This window comes from Chinchilla lanigera, unplaced genomic scaffold, assembly GCF_000276665.1.
Source record: "Chinchilla lanigera isolate Chin_1 unplaced genomic scaffold, ChiLan1.0 scaffold00081, whole genome shotgun sequence".
NCBI lineage: Eukaryota > Metazoa > Chordata > Mammalia > Rodentia > Chinchillidae > Chinchilla > Chinchilla lanigera.
Window position 1 is genome coordinate 6,229,984 of NW_004955482.1, and position 21,624 is coordinate 6,251,607.

Genomic DNA, 21,624 nt, shown 5'->3' on the forward strand with positions numbered 1-21,624 from the left:
TCTTTTTGAGACAGGGTCTCACCATGCAGTTCAGGCTGGCCTTGAGCTCACTTTGTAGCCTAGGTTGGTTTCGAAATCACATTGATCCTCCTGCCTCAGCCTCCCGAGTGCTGGGATTACAGGCGTGCGCCACCATGCCTGGCTTGGACTAAATACTCTTGTAGGTCCTTTAGATGCTAAGACCAGGTTTTACCCCGACCCTGAGGAGCTTAATCATAGCGTGATTCACAAACAAGACAGGAGAGCTTAAGATTCGGCATTCAGCAGCAGAGGCCTGCCTGGCAGCCCCAGCAGTGCGGAAAAAGACAAAATCAGGCAGAAGGGGTAGTCAGAAATGACTGTGGTGGTGGGCTCATCTCTGTGTTCTCTTAGAGTCATTTCTTGTGTCCCTGGAAGCCCTTGTGTGGCGGCGACCTGCTGCATGTGGCAGCAGAGAATGGGACTTGGGCCTTTGATCAACCCTGTGTGGGACACAGGCCTGACTGTCTTTCCCACCCAAGGGCCTGGAGTTCCATGCATGGGGATGAGGTGTGTAACCCCAGTAGGCCTAAGCTCGACGGGATTTTGCTGGCCTGCTGTGAGATTAAAACACTTGGCTTTCCTTGGTTTGCCTTTTCCAGTCTTTTTGTATTTATAGGAATGTGAATGTGAATGAAAGAAGATGGAGTGAATAACTTGCTGTGCTGTGCTGGCTTACCGGTTTGGGAGGCTGCCTGAGTGTGCAAGTGTTTTTGGTGACTGAGGCCAAGTAGCTCAGTTACACTGTGTCCTCTGTGGAGGGTGGGGACGGTAAGTGACACAGCATGCGACCAACACTTATATAACCATGACTTCAGGGGACAGGATTCAGCTGTAAATGAATCTCCCAATCCCGGGAAGATGGTACTAGAGCACAGCCTTTTAATTTTTCTGTCATGCTTGACTTGGAAATCAGAAGCATCTTTCTCTGAAGCGAGACTCTTTTACCCTTAAACTTCTTCCCCTTTTCTTTGTCACTGAGCTCATGTTGGGGTCATGTTTTAGTAGCGAAGGTGTTCCCAGGTTTCAGGTGATAACTGTTTCCAGGTAAGTCCCTCTGTGCTCTGCTTGCTTGTAGCCAGTTCCTGGAAGCTCAGAGTTAAACTCCCTCTCCTGGCAGATTAAATTCATTGCAAATTCTTCCGCTCTTCTTTGCCTCCCACCAGAATTTCCAGATTTAGTAAATAAAGGATTGTTTTCATGCTACTGACAAGAACTGAACTATAAAGGGTCTGGATTTGCTGGGCATAGTGTCACATAGTGGGTTTGCTGGGATCCCAGCACTTGGGAGACTGAGGCAGGAGGATCGCAGTGAGTTCAAGGCCAGCCTGGGCTATACATAGGGGACTCTCAAAGGTCAGGGGCAGGGTGCCTCAGCTAAAGTGTGGAGGTGTGACTTGCCCAGGGTAGTGCAGTGCCAGGAGAGTTGTACTCTTTAGAAGCTGATTTTATCAAATGCAGGTCCCTTCCTAGTGCAGTGGAGTACTTTTACTTTGGTAAGGTTAGAGCCACAAGTCACTTTCATTTCACTTTTGAATCCTTTGCTTTTTACTTACTGGGTTTGGATTTGAAATCTGAACAGTTAGAATGATAAAGGATACAGTACTTAGAAACTGATCGTAGTTGATTCATGCCCCCCCCCCCAATGGGATTAAGTCAGTTGTTCAAGATCATCAAGCTGGGACAGAATCTTAGTGTCTAATTTTCCTGTTCAGCTTTCACTTTATTTGAGCCATGACATTTTAAAAATAAGAGAGGGTGGGAAAAAACCCTTAAGAAATAAAGTAAGATTTGAACTCAGGCTAGGTGACTTACTAACGAAATTAAAAATAAGCTGGGTGCAGTGATGGATGCCTATATTTGCAGCACTCTGAGAGGTTGAGGAATCATTAAAAAACCCAAAAAGTGAAAAAAAAATGCAGTTATTGTTTGGCTGAATTATTATTTGATCATGATTTATACCATGCTTTTTTGGGAACTGCTTGTTTTAAGGAAATTCTTGGTTCTGTAAATTTAAGCTTTTTTTGTATTTATCCATTGATGCATTGATGGACACTTAGATTTTTTTCTACCTTTTGGCTACTGTGAAAATACTTCTATGAATATGGATGTACATGGAGATCCAGCCTCCAGTTCTTTAATTCTTTTCGCTACATGCACAGAAAGGGAATTGCAGGATCATGTAATAATTTTTTTTTTTTTTTGAGACAGGGTCTTGGTATGTAGGTCACACTGGGCACAAACTCACTATGTATCCCACCCGGGCTGACCTTGAATTCACAGAGCTCCTCCTGCCTCAGTCTCCTTAGTGCTGGAGTGACAGGTGGGTGCCACCATGCCCAGATTCATATAGTAATTCTATTTTTATTTTTTTTTTTTAAAGACAGGCTCTCTCTTTGTATTTCAGGCTGGGCTTGAACTTACAGTGATACTCCCGCCTCAGCTTCCCAAGTACGGATGGGGATTACAGATAGGCATGTACCACCACACCCAGCTTCTATTTTTAATTTTTGTCTTTTCTTCCGGCACCAGGAATCGAACTCACGACTTTGCACTTGCCAGGCAGGTGCTTTGCCGCTGAGCTAAATCCCCAGCCCCTTCTAATTTTAATTTTTGAGGCACCACTGTATTGTTTTCCACAGTAGCTTCATCATGAAAATTAATTTCTTTCAGCAGTTTACTTAGCCAAGATGATTCTAAAGCTCTAAGCGAAGTTATCTCTTTGCCTCTTTGTAGCTATGTCAGATAAGCTAGCCTCTATAACAAATAGGCCACTAATTTTGGTGACGTTAACTGATACAAGTTTATTTTCAGCTCTGGAAAAGTGCAGGGTAGATATTTTTGATGGGGAGAGGTGACTTAGGGCTGCATCCTGTCATTGCACTGTCCTCAGTATGAGCTCTTGGGGCTGCTGGGCTCCAGGCTCCTTCAAGCCTCTGAAAGGATAGAGCTGCGGGATGCAGGAGGCCAAGGCTAAGCGGTGATCCTGAGCACAGGCTTCTCTTCTGGTGTTGGGTAAATGCAGTCATGTGGTCGGGCGGCACTACCAGGGAAGCTGGGAGACCAGGTGTGAGTCCAGGAAGAAAAGGAAGAGGCACCCACTGTCACCGCGCTCTGTTGCGCTGTAGTCATGTCCTGGGTAGAAAGCAGCACTGCAGTCTCCTTCCTTCCTCTCTCACAGCCATTGCACTGTGGCTCAGGAATCGGTAGATTTTCCCCTCCTGCTTATTAATTTCTTAATTTTACTTATTCTTTAAATAAAATTTGAAAGATCCAAGAAAATACGAAGTAGACATAAAAATTGCCAGTAGTCCCATCCCCTGGTGCTAGTGACAATAACTCGTTAGTCCTCTGTTGTTGAAGAGTTTTAACCACTTAGAAATAACAGAATTTCCCCAGCCTTCAGTGTGTGCTGGTTGAGCGCCAGGATTCATGAGGGCAGAGCAACGAGCAGCCGGTCGTACCTGTTCTTAGCAGAGAGACACTGTTCTAGAGCTGTGGAGAGTCCTTAGGCTTTTGGGATTTTCAGTATGAAATTTTTCTTGCTTTCTATGCACCAGGGATTGAACCCAGGGCCTTTGCACTGAGCTATATTCACAGTTTTTTATTTTATTTTAGTTTTTAACTTTGAGACAGGGTCTTACCATGTCACTCAGTTGCCTGGGCTGGGCTTGAATTTGCTGTCCTCCTGCCTCAACCTCCCAGAGTGTTGGGGCTGCAGATATCTGCCACCAGCAGATCCGAATTCAATATGAACTTCTTACTTACACATCTTAATCTTTACTCTTCATAGTACATTAATAGATACTGGGACTGGCGATACTAGCAGTGTGTTAGAATGGCAAGGCAAGGGAAACATTTATGTTTATGGTTTTACTTACACAGTTTTTAGATTTCTTCAATACAGCCTAATTTTCCAGGAAGGAAAGAAAAAGTAAAGGGGAACCAAAGGAACAGCTTGCAAATTTGAAGTTTACATGCATGCATTATGACTGTTGAGCTGACTTTTAGGTGTGTGTGCCTTTTCTCTGCTCACCTGCATTGCTTCTGCCGTGGGCCTCTGCCATGGCAGAAGATGTATTCCCTGAGTTATCAGCTCCAGGCCCAGGAATACAGAACTTTTCATTTCTGTTGGTCGCCTGTGCTGAGGTTTGTGTGCCAGGCAAGCGCTCTGACAGAGCCGAGTGCTTGCTCTTTAAAGAGGTGGCACTGCAGCCCAGATGCAGAATACCATCAGAATTCCTGTTTGTGAGGTCGTCGCCATGGTATGAGCTCATAGCCAGGTGGCTGTGTGTTAGCCTCGCGTCTCTCAGGATGTGAGCTGAGCCCTGGCTCAACTCCACAGACACCATGAGGTACCAGTTGGTCTCCTACTGCTAGATTTGTGTTGACTTTTCTGTAGTCTCCATGGATTAAGAGTAAAGACCCTGAGGTCAAACCCTTGTGTCTTACTGAAAGGATTGTGCAATGATAAGAAAATCATTGTGGATATCCTCAGGAAAGACATTTAAAAGCAGAAACTCAGCTGGGTATGGTGGCGCACGCCTGTAATCCCAGCACCGAGGAGGCTGAGGCAGAGGATTGCTGTGAATTCGAGGCCAGCCTTAACTACATAGTGAGTTTAAGTCCTGAGCTACATAGCAAGACCCTATCTCAAAAAAAAAGAAAAAACTCAGTAGTTGAGCAGCGAAATATTTTTACTATGTGAGGGGATCTGTGAATAGTCAGTACTTTATTTGCCATGTAATTTGCTATCAATGTTTCCTGCAAGTAAATACATTTTTAATTGTATGAAAATACATCTGCAGCACTAGGTAATAGTTATGTCAGGTGATTATATTTGATTATCAGTAGTATAAATTATTTATGACCCAAAGACCTAAATACAGATGTATCGCAGTTGAGGTTTTTTTTATTACATTGCTTTGCTCTTTGTACCTCTTTTAGTTGGAATTGGGAGAAATGGTATTGAGGCCAAGCATGGTTACATAACCTGTTAAACCCAGGTACTTGGGAGGCTGAGGCAGGAGGATCTCAAGTTTGAGGCCAACTTGAGCAATTTAGTGAGACTTTGTCTCAGAATTTAAAAAAAAAAAAAAAAAAGGGGCTGGAGATGTAGCTTAGTGTGAGGCCCTGGGTTTAATCTCCAGTGGGGGGAAAAAGGTCTAACCTGTACACATAGATTGTCGAAACCTGAAATGGCCAGTTCGAAGTGAATTTTTGACCGAGGATAGTATTTAAGTAGTTTAGATCAATTTTTTGTTGTTTTGTTTTTTAGACTGGGTCGCACTTTTCAAGGATGGCCTTGAACTCACTGTGTAGCTCAGGCTGGCTGGAACTTGTAGCAGTCCTCCTGCCTCAACCTCTGGAGTGTTAGGATTACAGACATGAGCCACCATGCCTGGCTTTATAATAATAATAACAATAATAATAATTATTATTATTTTTATTTTTGGTACTGGGAATCGAACTCAGGACCTTGTGCTTGCAAGGCAGTTGCTGTGCCGCTGAGCTGTATCCCCGGCCCCATGTCTGGCTTTAGAACAGTTTGTGCTGTTAAAAACATTTCTGTGGTTTTGGCACATATCCTTACATAAGTAGGGTGGAACTGATTCTGCAGCTTTTCAGTTCCATTCTCTTTGTGAGGTCTTGGTGGAAGGGGCTTGTGAGTGGCTCTGAGGGTAGCGAGTATGAAGTTAGGGCAGCAGGGAGCCGGGCCAGAGAGCAGCATTTGGAGTAGGCTGTCCTGGGCCGCCTCACCAGCACCTGACCCTGTGCCCCGTGTGAAGTGTTGGGCAGCACAGACTTCATCTCTAGACTTTTGTATTTTTATTTTTCCTTCACAGTTCTGATAATTGACCCAGTCCTTTCTGTCATGAGAAATGTGTTCAGCTGGGTGTGGTGGTACATGTTTGTAATCCTAGCGCTCTGGAGGCTGAGGCAGGAGCATTGCTGGGAGTTCAAGACCAGCCTATACTACATCTCAAAAAAACAACAAAAAACCACTTCTGTTCTGAAAGTTCCTAAGAGGTTAAGTCTTCTATGGTTATTTCTTCTCTGAAATAAGTATCTTGCCCCTTTACCGTTGTTATATCAGTTATGAGTTAAATCACAGGCTTGTGATATTCAAAAATTTTTGCTTATTTTGGCCCCAGTTTTTTGTTTTTGTTTTTGTTTTTTTCTTTTTTTTTTTTTTTTTTGGTCATTTTGAGACAGGGTCTCGCTATGTGGTTCAGGTGAGTTCACTTGTGCTCACTTTGTAGCTTAGACTGGTCTCGAACTCAGGAACGATCCTCCTGCCTCAGCCTCCCTCCTGAGTGCTGGGATTACAGGTGTGTGCCACCATGGCCGACTAAGTTTTATTTCATAAAAGAAACCTACAAGTCACACGGAAAAAAAATATAACCCATAAACTGTTACTTTAGTGTAGATGTTTAACAGCTAAGCTTTCTATTTTGGGAGGAAGTATAAGTCTTTCTTTGAGAAAGAGGAAGAGGGATCGCACAGATTAGCAGTGCGTCCTGGAGCCCAATTTCCTGATAGGGGTTGGTGTTTGCTCCAGCTTCTCTCATTTGAGACAGTACAACCAAACTGTAACCAATTTTAACTGTTCAGACTTTAAGATAATACTTTCCCCAGGGCCTCAGGCATACTAGGCAAGCACCTACCCCTAGCCCTAGAGGTAAACATTTAACAAATAGTTCTTGGTTTTAAAAGATAACTATAATTATGGCATCAATCAGTTATGTAAATACAGGACTCTGGGATTAATGTACAGGTATGTGTTGCACTGTTACTGTTTGGAAAGTGAGATTATAAAGCAATGTGCCTATTAAAGATAACTTTAATGGTGGCGCACGCCTGTCATTCCAGCACTCAGGAGGCTGAGGTAGAAGACTGAATTTGAGGCCAGCTTGAGCTGTATGGTGAGTTCAAGGTCAGGCCATCCTGGACTACATAATGAGACACTTTCAACAACAACAACAACAAAATTCTTACACATCCACATAAATTTTTCATTTTACAAAATGTTGTTCACTTTCTATAATGAAAATTTTAGAAATCTTGGAATTGGCCTGTGAGCTGCGGTTTGGATACATTTTTGCATATCCTTATATTTTTGGCACTGGTATTTTGGCTCAGATTTTAGAAACTGTTTCAGAGCTGCATCCAGGGAAAGAACATTGAGAGATTGAGCTGGTCACTACCATCTTGAGTCATCAATAAAGTTCACTTTAAAACTCTCTCTGAAGTTATTTCTGAAATAGGAGTTAAAAACATTTGGGCCAGCCAGATGTGGTAGTGCATGGCTGTAACCTAGCATTTGGGAGGCTGAGGTAAGAGGGTTCCAAGTTCATGTCCTACCTGGGCAGTGTGGCCGACCCCTATTTCAAAGGATATCCAGACAGGGCTGGTCCCTGGTGATGTCACCACGTGGCTTTTCTCTCCACAGCCAGGGAGAGGGTGGAGCCACTTCTAGATAGTGCCAGGTCTGTGCTTCCACTGTGTGTCCCTGGGGTGGGCCTGTGTGGGTGGCACCCAAGCCTGTTCTGCTGGACCTGTTTATAAACTAGATGCCTGCAAGGAGATGCTTCTGGTAGTGAGGACTCTGACCTGGAGAGGACAGGTGGTTTGCCTGGGGTCACCAAGGTTGCAGGCTGGTTTGCAGTACTCCCCCCGACCCCGCTTAGGTTGTTTAACTCAGTCTACCCGTGTAGCCCAGACTGGCCTTGAACTCATGGCAGTCTTCCTGCCTTAGCCTCCTAGTGCTGGGATTATAGGCATGTGCTGCCTTGCCTGGCCTCAAAATAAAACATTGCTGGGGATGTAGTTTAGGGGTAGAGTGTCCTTGGGTTCAGTCCCCTGTACCACAAAACAAAAACGAGCACTTTGGCCAAAGCATTATTGAAATGCCTAATGGTGTCCTCAGGTGGTCACTTTGTAGAACACTGATCTGTCAAGGAGAGCACCCCTGGAAGGAGGTTTTGGCACAGTCAGAGCCAATAGAACTTTTTGCCTTAGTGGAGACTTTGTCACACTGTGGCTACTACACACTTGAATGTGACTGAGGAATTAAAGATTTATTTGTTTACTTATTTTTTGAGAAAGGGTTTCATTATGCAGTCCAGGTTGGCCACAGACTTACTTTGTGGCTCAAGCTGGCCTTGAATTTGTGATCCTCCTGCCCCAGCTTCCTGAGTGTTAGGATTATAGGCATGTGCCATGTGCCACCACACCTGGCTGAATTTTAAGTTTGAAAGAATTTAAAGTTGTTAACAGTCTTTTTTGTGGGGAGGGGGAGGTAGTACTGGGATTGAATCCAGGGCCCTCACACAGAGCTACATCCCCAGCCCTCGGCTTTTTTTAATTTCTTAATTTGAGACAGGTCCTCACTATGTTTCCCAGGCTGAGGCTGAATTCTCCTGCCTCAGCATCCCAGGGTGCTGGGATTATAGGCATGCATCACCACACTGGGCAAAAAGAGCACATTTTGTTGTTGTTGTTGTTGGAGGCAGGGTTCACTGTGTAGTCCAGGCTGGCCTCAAATTCAAAGTGATCCTCTTACCTCAGTCTCCCTAGTGCTGGGATTATGGACACACACCACCACACCAGACTTCTGTCTTTTTAAGAAGCTTGACTGTCAGCATGGATCCAATGCCCTCTACTCCCCTGTCAGCCCTTCCTTGCTCAGGAGGCTTTTCTTTCTTTTTTTTTTTTTTTGTCTTTTTGAGACGGGGTCTCCCTTTGTAGTTCAGGGTGGCCTTGAGCTCACTTTGTAGCCCAGGCTGGTCTCGAACTCGCAATGTTCCTCCTGCCTCAGCCTCCCAAGTGCTGGGATTACAGGCGTGCACCACCATGCCTGGCAAGGAGGCTTTTCTCTCTGCCTCATTCCACTCTGTCCTTATATCTCCCAGGACACTGCAGGACCCTTAAGAGGTTCAGTATTTCTCACAAATTGCATTGTATTCTTCTCATAGATGTGGGTCTTATCTCTCTGACTACTTTGTAAATTCCTTGTGCTTAGATCTGTATCATATCTTTCTGTCATCTGTAGTGAGCAACAAGTTTATGTTTTTTTAAATACTGAATGCACCCCCGCTGGATGGTAGAGTCTTTTGAGCACCTGAGACTTTTTCATTCAATTTTGTTTAGTGAGCGTTGTTTTTAAAGCAATGTGGGCAATATAAAGATGGCTACAACAGTTTCTTTCAAGGGATTTGTACTTCGGGGGAATCTGTAGACCACACACAGAAGGCTAAGTGTGCAAAAGCGGCAAGAGCACAAGGGGGAACAAGCCTCTTTCCGTCCCTTTCCATCCCTTTCCGTGTGTGGGCTCTCCGCCCTAGAGTAGGCCCTTTATGCCCACACCATGTCGGTGCCCTTGCACGGGCTCAGGATGTTTATACAGTGAGGACCCTGGCTCCCTGCTGAGTCACTTAGTTAAACTTCCAAACTCTTCAAGTTGACACTGTGTAAAACTACACAGTACCGGTGCTGCTCTTGTTGCTCCAGGCACGTGTGTGTAGTCCTCCCATAGATGGTAGGTTCAGGCTTCCACTTCTCAGCCCCAGCGAAATCCTCAAACAGTGGTCATAAAAGCGGCAAAGGCTGAACTTGCTCACTTGACACCCAGCTCTTTATTATTTATTTATTTATTTTGTCTTTTTGAGACAGGGCCTCTCTGTGCAGTTCAGGCTGGCCTTGAGCTCGCTTTGTAGTCCAGGCTGGCCAGGAACTTGCGATGATCCGCCCGCCTCAGCCACCCGAATGCCGGGATTACAGGCGTGAACCACTACGCTCGGCCTAGGTTGTAGTTTCTTAAAGGTGAATTCTGAAAAGATAAGACATGAATTTTTCTTAAAAAGTCCACTGGTCGGTCTGTGCTTTGAATCTTTGGCCCGTGCACCATCTTGTAATGTCAGGTGGCGCTGGTGAAAAGCACTGATGCATGGAGCTGTGAGATCACATCGTACAGTGTGAGCTCGTCAGCGCCACTGGTCTCATCACAAAGATCGTTACTGTTAGGAAGCTGGCAAGTTCGCAGTGAGGATGTAGTTTTTCAAAATTCTTTCCCTCAGAAGCCTAAATTGTATCATTGTCAACAAGTAGTTACCTTCCTTAAGTGACAGTTTGGCAAGCCTCCCGGGAGAGTTGTGTATGACCAGTAGTTCACAGTGGAGGAGATGACTGCAGAACACCTGGAGCCAAGGAAGAGCAACCCAACCCTGCCGACCGTCCCTTCAGGTGGCAGAGGTGTTCCAGGAGAACGTGGCTGAGCTTGTGTCTCAGTCACACAGGGCTTCTCTGCGACACGGTTGTGCGGTGGTGCGCAACAGAAGGCCTTTGTGTGTACCTTCTGTTTTGTCGTGCAGAATGCCAGAAAGGCTGTACCCAAGGGTTGAAAGTTAATCAAAGTATTTTCCTCCTTCCTTCCTCCCGCTGGGTGAGGGTGGTTTTCTACCCCTGCCAGTATGGCCCGTCCCAAGTACAGACAGGAGTAAGACGGCTTAGTTCCATCGCCTTGAAGAGCACCTGCAGTTTTCACGCACTGCTGCTTGTGGGCCACAGTGCAGAGCCCGCGGTGAAAAAGGGAAACAGTGCCGTGTATTGTTATTACTGGGCCCGATGATGTCCTAGGGCCCCAGGGCCACACCTCGAGCACCGCCGCGCTGTAGTGCTGCTCTGTGGCCCTGCTGCCGTGGAGGGCTCACCCCTGCTGCATACGCTCAGGAGTTGTCAAAAGCTCAGAGATTACTCTTGAATCATACTAGTAGATTTAGGAACTGCAGCTTATGAAACATAACTGTTTATGAGCGAAATGCCAAAAATACCCCATTCCTTGTGTCACTATTGGAAACGCAAACCATAATCTGCGCCTGGAGTTTGGAGCAGTGCCCTGGAGGTTGGCTCACAGCATTCCGCAGGGGCGGTGCACCTGCACCACGGGCACCTGTGATGGTTTCCAGAGAACCTTTTCCAGGGCCAGGGAAATAGGCCAGCGTTCTTTAGCCTCCTTCCCCAGGCTGCTCGGCTTCTACCTCTTTAATTTGGCAGGACATGATCAATTCTCTCCACTTCGATGTATTTTTTTTTTTTCTTTTCTTTTTTTTTTGAGACAGGGTTTCACTGAGCAGTTCAGGCTGGCCTTGAATTCACTTCGTAGCCCAGGCTGGCCTTGAACTCACAGTGATCCTCCTCCCTCAGCCTCTTGAGTGCTGGGATTACAGAAATGTGCCACCATGCTTGGCAGAAGTATTTCATTTTTAAAATTCTAAAGTTATACATAACTGTGTGTGTGGATATGAGAATGTGCAGTTTGACAAGACCCCTTGGAGATTTGTGTACGTATGAGAAATAGTAAAACAGACAACCACAAACTCCACTCAGCCTGAGAAACTGAACATTGCTCCCCTCACTCGGAGGCGGAGGCAGGAGGATCTCCATGAGAGGCCGGCCTGTACTACATGGTGAGATCCTGTCTCAAAAAATAGAAAAATAGAACATTGCCAGTACCATCAGATTTCATTGTTTCTATAACTGATTTTTACAGAATAGCTTTATTTTTAAATTTTAGGATCATTATGTTTAGATTACTTTCTGCATATCTATGTGTATAATATTTAATAATTTCCTACTTAATAATTTACTTTTTTGTTTATTTTTTATACTGGGAATTGAACTTAGGACCTTGCATTTGCCAGGCAGGTGCTTGTGCCACTGAGCTATATCCCTGGCCCCAGATTTTTTGTTTGGTTTTGTTTTTTGAGACAGGGTCTCATTATGCAGTGCAGGCTGGCCTTGAATTTGCTTATGTGCCCCAGGCATGCCTTGAACTCTTGGCATCCTCCTGCCTCAGCTTCTCTTGCTGGAATTAAGGCATGCACCACCACACCTGGCAGTTGGAAAGTTTTAAAATCCACATTGGTGATTTTCCTAATTCTTTCACTGAAACAGACTAGATTTTCTCCTTTGTTAGGTCTTGCTTGAAGTTCCAGGCTTTGGGATTCAAATAACTTGGTAGACTGAGAGCTGAGGCATGAGGATTAGGCAGAGAAGTCATAAGCTGAATTTATGATCACTCTTTTGTGCATAAAACTCACATGCTTCTGTGTGTTAGTCTGACATTTGTAGATTGTCCAGTTTTTGTGAATTCATGATGTTGGCTATAGAATTTGAGACTGGCTGAAGCTCACCTAGTTAGCCTGGTTACTAAAAGAGGATTTCTCTCTGGTGAAAATTCTCTCCTGTGCATAGTTAACCTGGGCCCAAGAATTTGCTGTTTTGCCTGAGTAAAATAGTTAAGCAGTGCTTTGTTCTTTCTTATTGCCAACATAATTGTTCCCAGGATGACTGTGCCTGTGCTGTCTGTTCTCTTCTTCCCTGCCTGACCCTGTCACTCAGTGATGTTGGGCCAGGGTGAAGGGAGGAACTGCTGGGGGAATTGCTGCACTTGGCTCATCCCCAGCCTCCTCAACTTCTTTGGACACATAAATAGCCTTTCTCAGTAGAGGCTAGAGGGTACGGGCTGATCCCTCTGTCCTAAGGCAGTGGCAGCGTCCACGCCAGTGTGGGAGGATCCAACATTAAATAAAGCAGGTGCTTTCAAACCCAACGTAGCATCAGAGCCTCCGAGCTGGTGCAGGCTACCACCCGGACCCCGCTGCCTGATCACGATTGGTCCCGGTCACGATTCAGGTAGTGAGGAGCCGGGAAGTTCTGTGCTTATAACCAGGATTGGTCACCACTGTCTTCAAGTTCCAACTTCTTTTTCTGTTAATCAGAGTCTTCTCTCAGATTGTACAACTGGTCTTTCACATTTTAATTTATTTTCTTGTATTTTTTGGAGATAAGGTCGCCGAATATAGCCCAGACTGGCCTTAAACTCACAGTCTTCCAGCCCAGTGATCCCAGGTGCTAGGATTATTGGCATACATCCCCATGCTTGGCATTGTCACTGACATTTTAAAAACACCTTGTACTTTTGGGCCAGCTTAAGAAGCATAGAGACTGCTGAGGCGTATGAAGCATCTGTCTTGGTTTGATTTCTTCCCTCCTTGCCTGCTTCTTTTTCTTCCTTTTCCTTTTCCTCTTCTTTCCTTTCATGTCCTCCTCCTCTCCCCGCCCCTTTCCTCCTTTTTTCTTTCTTCCTTTTGTGCTAGTGATTGAACCCAGAGCCTTAGCACTGAGCTACCCGCTTCCTTGCCCCTTTTTACATTTTGAGATGGTTTCACCAAAGATGGTCTCGAACTTGGGGTCCTCCTGCCTCACCCTCCCAGAGTACGAGTGTGTACCATCCTGCCTACATCATTTTGATGAGCTTTGAACAGAAAAATTTACATGGCTGTATTTCTCTCCTAGCTCTGTCATAAAATATTATTGCAAACTGGTTAACTTAAAACAATAGAAATGTGTTCTCTTAAAATTTTAGAGAAACCCAAAATCAGGTGTTGATGGGTTGGCCCCTCCTGCAGGGTCTGTGGAGAATCGCCTTGGGCCTCTCCTGATGCTGTTGGTTTATAGACACAGCAGCTCTTCTCGGCCTCCACCGTCACTGACTGCTTCTCTGTGCTCTCTTTTTATAGAAGCGGGTAGGGCCCATCCAGATAGTCCAGGGTGAGCTCACCTCAAGATCTAGTTTACTTACCTCTGCAGAGATGCCTTTTCCAGATACGGTCACAGCCACAGTCGCTTTTTTGGGGGGCACCATTCAGCACACTGCCGTGGCCGTGCAGGCTCTCCTGCCATCGCTGGCCCGTCTTTGTAAATGCTTGGCATTCTTGTGGGAGAAATGGGGCAGAGTGAAGACTGTGCTTCACTGTCCAAGACTAGCAGAGAGAAGTGCAGAACAAGCACTGGATCGCTGGTAGCGGTTCTCTTTGATTGGATTTTTGTATTTTTAGGTATGGTGTCTGGAAATTTTTCCTGTGTGCTTTCTGTGGAGGTGAAGAGGCTATGGCAAGATGTTATCTTGCCTGAGCCGAAAAGTTAAACATTTAAACCCAATCTTTTTTTTTTTTGCCTTTTGAAGATGGTCTCGCTATGCAGTTCAGGCTGGCCTTGAGCTCACTTTGTAGCCCAGGCTGGTCTCAAACTTGCTATGTTCCTGCTGCCTCAGCCTCCGTAGTGCTGGGGTTACAGACAGTGCGCCGCCATGCCTGGCTATTAAATCTGATATTGATGAAATCAGAACATGTTGTTTCTCTAAGCAGGACAAAAAAATTTTACTTCTTCTCTTCCTAGATAGTTTTTCTTCCAGTTTGAACCCTCCTGTAGTTCAGTATACACATGATTTTATACAACAAATTGCACAGTTCTGCAGATTTAAAAAAATACAGTTCACACAGGCTTATGGTAATACATTTTAAGCAATATACAAGTGCATACTTTAAAAACCAAAAGCTCCCTTGCCTTTCCCCATAAGACTGGTGCAAATTTTCCCGACCGCTCTTGGATGTGGTTTGTAGGCACTGTACTAAGCTGGTGATTTCAGCTCATACAAACCGAAGTCGCCTTTAAATCCATTTCACGGAATCTTCCTGTTTTTAGTAACCAGAGTCCTGTGTTCAATGTGAAGATGTTTTATTACGGTGTGTAAGGAAAAGTTCAGGCTGTGAAATGTGCTTTAGTAATGCTTGTTGTTCTATGTTCTTTCCTTTGTAGTTCTAAAAGGTTTTTTTAAGCTTTTTTTTTTATTTTATGGAAAAAAATAAAACAAAATTTAAAGTTTCTTTTTTTGTTTCCCTTTGCAGATTTAATCCAGAGACTGGCTTCACTGTAGAAACACAGTTGTATCAATGGTTTGGGAAAGATAGTGGTGACAGGCAGGGGAGAAACAGCTTGGAAACACCAAAACAATGAGCATGCTAAAACCAAGCGGGCTGAAGGCCCCCACCAAGATCCTGAAGCCTGGAAGCACAGCCTCGAAGACACCTACTGCTGGTAATGTTTCATGTTTTTCCTTTCTCTCCCCCTCTTTTCTTTGACCCATATTTTTCTTTTTTTTTTTTTTTTTTTGGTTTTTCTCCGGTACCGGGAACCGAACTCACGACCTTGCGCTTGCCAGGCAGGCGCTTTTGCCGCTGAGCTAAATCCCCAGCCCCCTATATTTTTCTTTAGTAGTAGATAAATTATCCTGTATGACGCCTTCAAATTAAAATCTTTAAAAAAAGAAAACCTTACAATCATTCATATTCTTGAAAATATTTGAAAAAAGTTTGGATTAAAAGGCAGAAATTAAAGCTAGGCTTGGTGGCACAAGCCAGTAATCCTGGCACTCAGGAGGCAGATGCAGGAAGATTGCTGGCAGTTTGAGGCCAGCCTTGACTACATAGTGAGTTCAAGGTCAGCCTGAACTAGAAGATGAGACTCTGTTTCAAAAAAAAAAACAAACTAGCTGGGTATAGTGTTGCACACCTGTAATCCTAGCACTGAGAAGGCTGAGGCTGGCGGATCACAAATTCAAAGCCAGCTAGACTATATAGTGAGAACCCAACTCAGAAACACAAAACATTTTTTTTAAAGGTAGAATTTGGGACTGGGAATGTAGTAGCTCAGTGGTAGACTGCTTGCCTAAATATATATGAGTCCTTGGGTTCAATCACTTGCATCTCAAAATAAAAATAGTCTGGGCATGGTAGTACACGCCTATAATGCCAGCACTCTGGGAAGCTGAGGTGGGAGGATCGCCATGGGCTACATAAGCAAGTTTAAAGCCAGGCTGCACTACACAGTGATACCATGTCTCAAAAAGAAGACAGACAATTTTTCTAGATGCAGTGGTATATGCAGATAGTCCCAACTACTTGGGAGGCTGAGATAGGAGGATCACATGAGCCCAGGAGTTTGGGACCAGCCAGGGCAACATAACAAGATTCTATTTAATGCCTGGCAAGGGCAAGGTCCTGAGTTCGATTCCCGGTACCAAAAAAATAAAGACTGTTAAAAAAAAGCTGGGGGTGGTGGTGTGTGACCATAATCCCAGGACTCAGGAGATTGGGACAGGAGTATCACCATGAGTTTGAGGCCAGCCAGGACTACAAAGTGAGACTTTGTCTCAAACCACCCCCCCAAAAAAAAAATTTATATCTGGGAGTCTTCTTAATGGAGAGTCACTTCCTTTCAGTTATCATTTTTCTTATTTAGTTGATTTAATGTAAGGTGTTAAAATACTTATCAAGTCACTTGAGCTGTTTGATTCCCTACAGTGTTATTTCTTTCCATTTCTCTTCCCTGTGTCTTCCTGAACTCCTGTGATCTTTCTCCTTAGAGTTTAGAGAAAATAAACCTTAGTCTGCCCTGAAAGCTTTAGAACACTAACATGCACACACCTGTTGACTACTGAGATTAGAGGAGCAGAGTAGGCAGGACAGTGGCTGAGGTCCAGCTCACAGCCTTCCCAGATGCATTCTCTGTCAGCTGGTACAGAACATGTGCGTGCTGTGAGACAAATGGAGCGCAGTCGTTTATAAACACAGGAATGTATGGCTACCAGTTGCAGTGCTCCCCTAAGTCTGCATGACTCACTCCTCCTCGTTGGCCAGGCCTCAGCCAGATACCACGTCCTCCAGGAGACCTTCCTTGCTGCCTCTTTTGGAGGGGCTGCGGCTCCTCCGTTCGCGGTTGGACTGCTGCAGTTACCTGGTCAGGTGTGTTACCCTCTGTCTTCCCACCTCTAGACTCTGATTTGTCTGAGGACACAGGTGATACTGTCTTGCTTTTTTCCTGGTATAGAACAATACTGAGGTAAGAGATCAATGAACTTGGGCACAGTGAAGAAATCATTATTTAATCTCATTTAAAAAGCCCTCCAGAAGATGTTACTGCCCCTTTATGGATGAGCAAATTAGGCTGTGTGACATCCTGGGATCAGGGCGTGCCTAGAGAGTGGTAGAGTCAGGATGTGCACATTCCCAGTTCACACTGACGCCCTTGGAACCTGCATAGATGAGTTTCCGGTGTAAGTACCACAATTCTGGGAAGCTTTGGTTGCCATCTTTACCATACGATAGTGACTGCACCAAGCTGTGTTGCCTTAACAGGCCATTTGGCCAGGTGCTGTCTTTTTTTCTTTGCTGTGATTCCTACTTCCACAGTCGGAGAAATAGAGTTCACGTAGTCTGTAATAACCTTGGCCAGGGTTGCAGTACTGCATCCTCTAGGTCATCAAGCCTAATTGTAGATCTCTGTGGTTAAATGGTACCAATTTGTGAGTTTAATTGACTATTCAAATACAGGAATGGAGCCTATCTCAGTGGATCTGTGGGTATTTGCTCAGGATGTGTAAGGTAGAGGTGGAGTAAAAAATATCAGACATGTAAATATATATAGGTAAAGGACTAAATTTTTCCTCGCTTTGACTTAGTTGTGTTAGTTTTTTTGAGATAGGGTCTTGCTATGTGGTCCACGTTACCCTTGAACTCACTATATAGATGTTCCTTGTTCAGTGACCAAAATTCTGTTCCTGCAAGTAGGTGGTTAAATGGATTGGTTACTAAATAGGAATTGTGTTTAGTATGTACATTGCAGTATTCAGGACAAAGAAGTGGTCAAAGAAAACTCCAGCTTGATGACTTTGTTTTTATTTGCATAACTCTTATATGCAGTACTATAATGTATTATGACATAAAACTACAGTACTGTGCAGTACAATTAGCAAACATTACAGTACTGTATAAATAAGGTATACTGTATAAAAGAAAGACATTAAGGCTCTATAAACAATGTGTATGGAATTGTACAGAAAAAAGGTAAGTCCTAAGTACAAATGGCTGGCTGTAAGTCTGAAAAGCATGCCTTGGTCATAAGTCTGAACAGGTTAAATGAGTATCTCTAGAGCCCAAGCTGGCCTCGAACTCATGACCTTCCTGCAGTAGCCTCCTCAGTGCTGGAATTATAGGTGTGTGCCACAACCCTGGCTACTACTTCTAGTGTTTTTTTTTTGTTTGTTTGTTTTGTTTTTGTTTGGGTTTTTTTTTTGAGACAAGGTCTCGCTATGTAGTTCAGACTGGCCTTGAACTCACTTAGGTAGCTCAGGCTGGCCTCAAATTTGAGGCAATCCTCCTGCCTCAGCCTCCCAAGTGCTGGGATTACAGGCATGAACCACCACATCTAGCTATTCCTTCTACTGTTAACTGCAAATAGAATAAACCTCACCTCCAGCTCACTGAGTTTTGGTACCATTGAAAATGGTAGTCATGGATCAAGTACTCTGCTTCTTTGCCTGAAAAAAAAATTAGAACTCTTCTGTAAGAGTTGTGGATTAGTTTTGCTGCTGCTTTTTCTAGTTTTTTTTTCCTTTAAGTTAGAGGTTGCCTCCTTGAATATGAAATTAACCTTTCTGATCTTGTTTTTCAGGGGCATCTTCGGTAGAAAAAATAACATCTAGTGAAAAAGCCTCAAGCACTCCATCCTCTGAGACACAGGAGGAATTTATTGATGACTTTCGCGTTGGGGAACGTGTGTGGGTGAATGGAAATAAGCCTGGATATATCCAGTTCCTTGGGGAAACCCAGTTTGCACCAGGCCAGTGGGCTGGGATCGTTTTAGATGAACCCATAGGCAAGAACGATGGTTCGGTGGCAGGAGTTCGGTATTTCCAGTGTGAACCTCTAAAGGGCATATTTACCCGCCCCTCAAAGCTAACGCGGAAGGTGCAAACAGAAGATGAAGCCAACGGCCTGCAGACGGCTCACGCGTCCAGAGCGGCTTCACCTCTGTCCGCTTCCGCAGCCAGCGCGGTGGGCTCCTCCCTCACCACCCCTTCACATGTTCCCCATAAGTCTTCCCAGCCCACAGCCAAGGAGCCTGCGGCCACACCTCCCATCAGCAACCTCACGAAAACCGCCAGTGAGTCGATCTCCAACCTGTCAGAAGCCGGCTCCATCAAGAAGGGAGAACGCGAGCTCAAAATTGGAGACAGGGTGTTGGTGAGTCGAGTGCGCGTATCTCACGGCCTTCCTAGTGGCTGTCGTCCCCCCCCACTTTAGCATGCAGCTCTTTTAAGTAGGAATCTTAGATTTAGAAATACAAAACATTTTGACTTTAAAGTTAATGAAAGGAATTAGAGATCTGGAATGTTTGATTCGGAATTTTCTTTTTTTGCAGTGCTGGGGGCTGAACTGGGCCTTGTGCATGCTGGGCAAGCACCCAGTCACTGAGACACACTGGAATTTTTATAATTTAAAATAAATTATCGGGCTACAAGTGTAGCTCAGTCGCTGAGCATGTGCTTAGTATGAGACAGGCTGTGGATTTAGTCTCTAGTGGGGGAAAATTATTGATCACCAGCACTGTAACAGACTGAAGTCATCAGACCAATGTTACGCCCTCATTGGTCCACAAGTTCCCCAGTGCCACCCCTGTGCCCCCAGGCTTCCTGCCACACTGACTCAGGGCAGCAGTTGTGTGCCTTCTCCACACCCCACGGCCTGTGTAACTCCTGCTCCTCTTCTCACTGCAGGATGAGGACGAGGGGAACCCTGGGCTAGGTTACTGTTTGGTTGGTGACCTCCGCCATCCAGATAGAACTCCTGTGGTCTGTGGCAGTGGCTGAAATCTCAGGAAGCTTGGAGTAGCTTCCTTGTCTCCTCACTGTGCTCGTAGGCGTGAGTGGGCAGTGTGAATGACAGGAAGGATGGGAGTGTGTTTTTTGGAATAACATTATGGATTAGTGTGAAGAATTAGCTGTAAAGTGAGGTACACTGATGTTGGCAGTGTCTGAAGACTCAAAGGGACAAGTGTGTCTGCACCCTCTGGCCTCTGTTTTTCCATTTGTCTTGTGAAAGTTCCATCTTGGCATTTCAGGGTCGCTTTGGTGACTGTCATCCTGGGGGATGAGCTCCTTGAACTCAAGGCTCTTTATTCAGCTCTCAGAAAGAGACGTCTGCAGTCTGGAGATCCCCACGTAACCTGTCCCTCTGAATGTTTTTTGGGAGGGATCTTGGCTGCATTTTCGAGTATATTTGGTATTTCATGGATGTGATGTTGAGTTCTTGAAAAACGTGACTGACTTCCCGCTGTTGCTGCAACATGGCCGTCTGCACGGCTAAGACTAGGTGTTCCTCACTAAACTCTTAGTGGATGGCCATCTTTCAATTTTGAAGTGACAGACTTTTCTTTCTTTTTTTGGGCAGGGGGTTTGTGGAGGACCATCTAGGTGACTCTGCTTTCAGTTGACTTTAAGCAGTGCATATCTGTCTAGCTGAGGTGCTGATGGTAATCTTTGGAGATGGTAGGGGTGTTTCCCTGACCTCCCCCCTCCTGTTGTTCTCCCCAACTGAGGCGGGATGTGTGAGCCAATGCTCCACGCTCTCTGCTGGGATGAGCCTCGGGAATAGGGGCTGTGACTTCCTGGGGCTTTAGAGATTGCACATCAGGGCTGAAGCACTGATCTCAAAAACGGTAGATGCCATCTCAGTTGTGTTATGCAGATTACTCTTTCTGCATATCCTTCTCTCTGCATATGGCAGAGGTGATTCAGGCCTCCTACCTGGCGCTCAGCTATTTCCCGCCGCTCTCACAGTCACTTATCCTCACTCAAGCCACTCCCTTCTTCACAAATGAATAAAATCTGGGTTCCGTGCTGGGTATAGGTGTTCGTTCCCGATAGCCATCACCGTGGCTGGACATAACTACATTGTGGCTCCCCATAACTACAGATATGCCTTAGTGTCCTTATTCTCGCCATGGGTTGCACTGGAAGTGGTAGATTGGAATTAACTTGCTAGAATCCCAATAACTTTTCATGGGATTACACATACAAACTTCCTGGGCAGTGAAGAGGACTGGGAAGCGGGTGGTGGTACTGGGAATCGAACTCAGGACCTCACACTTGCCAGGTAGGCACTGTGATGCTGAGCTATATCCCCAGTCCACACTTTCTCTATGAGCTGCTTCCAGGGCTCTTCAACCAAGAATCTAATAGTAGGTTTTGCTTGTTCTCAACACATTACTTATTTATTTTTTAGTTTTTTTGAGACAGAGGCTTGCTATCCACAGGGTAGCCTTGAACTTGCTTTGTAATCCAGGCTGACCTCAAAATTTACAGTCTTCTTGCCTCAGCTCCTGGAGTGCTGGGATTATAGACCTATACTACCATGTCTGGCTTTAAGACATGTAGGTCTATTTGATACTATCAAAGGGTAGAAAAATCTTCATAAGATTTATTTTGTGCTGGACTTGGTGGTGCATACCTATAATCCAGTAGTACTTGGGAGGTTGAGGCAGGTGGATTGCCACGAATTCAAGGCCAGGCTGGGCTACATAGTGAGTTCACATTTTTTTTTTTTTTTTGTCTGTTTTTGAGACTAGATCTTGCTACGCAGTTCACACTGGCTTTGAGCTCACTTTGTAGCCCAGGCTGAGTCTCGAACTTAATACGATCCTCTTGCCTCAGCCTCCTGAGTGCTGGGATTGCACCACGCCTCTCTACATAGTGAGTTCAACACCGCCTAAACTCTACACTACATAGTGAGACCTTGTCTCGGGAAAAAAATTGTTTTGCTTATGATTGAACCTTAAATACCTATAGTTCACCCAACATTTGTGGTTTGTGTGTCCTTCACTTGTTTGACATTGGTTGTGAGACTTTTTTTTTTTTTTTTTTTT

General features: G+C 44.9%; 1 protein-coding gene across 16 annotated transcripts in view; it reads left to right on the forward strand.

The window, feature by feature from the left end:
- Positions 1-21,624, forward strand: part of Clip1 (CAP-GLY domain containing linker protein 1) — a 117,239-nt gene that overhangs the window by 16,621 nt on the left and 78,994 nt on the right. For 13 of the 16 annotated variants that reach the window (XM_005403080.2, XM_005403084.2, XM_005403091.2 and 10 more), the window contains exons 1-3: positions 4,287-4,373; positions 14,769-14,958; positions 18,373-18,944. In XM_005403080.2, coding sequence (XP_005403137.1) covers positions 14,874-14,958; positions 18,373-18,944 — 657 coding nt within the window. In that variant the 5' untranslated portion in view covers positions 4,287-4,373; positions 14,769-14,873. Of the gene's footprint in view, positions 1-117; positions 790-861; positions 1,066-4,286; positions 4,374-14,768; positions 14,959-18,372; positions 18,945-21,624 lie in introns of those variants that run through there. The other 3 variants (XM_005403082.2, XM_005403081.2, XM_005403083.2) reach the window with 3 other exon arrangements.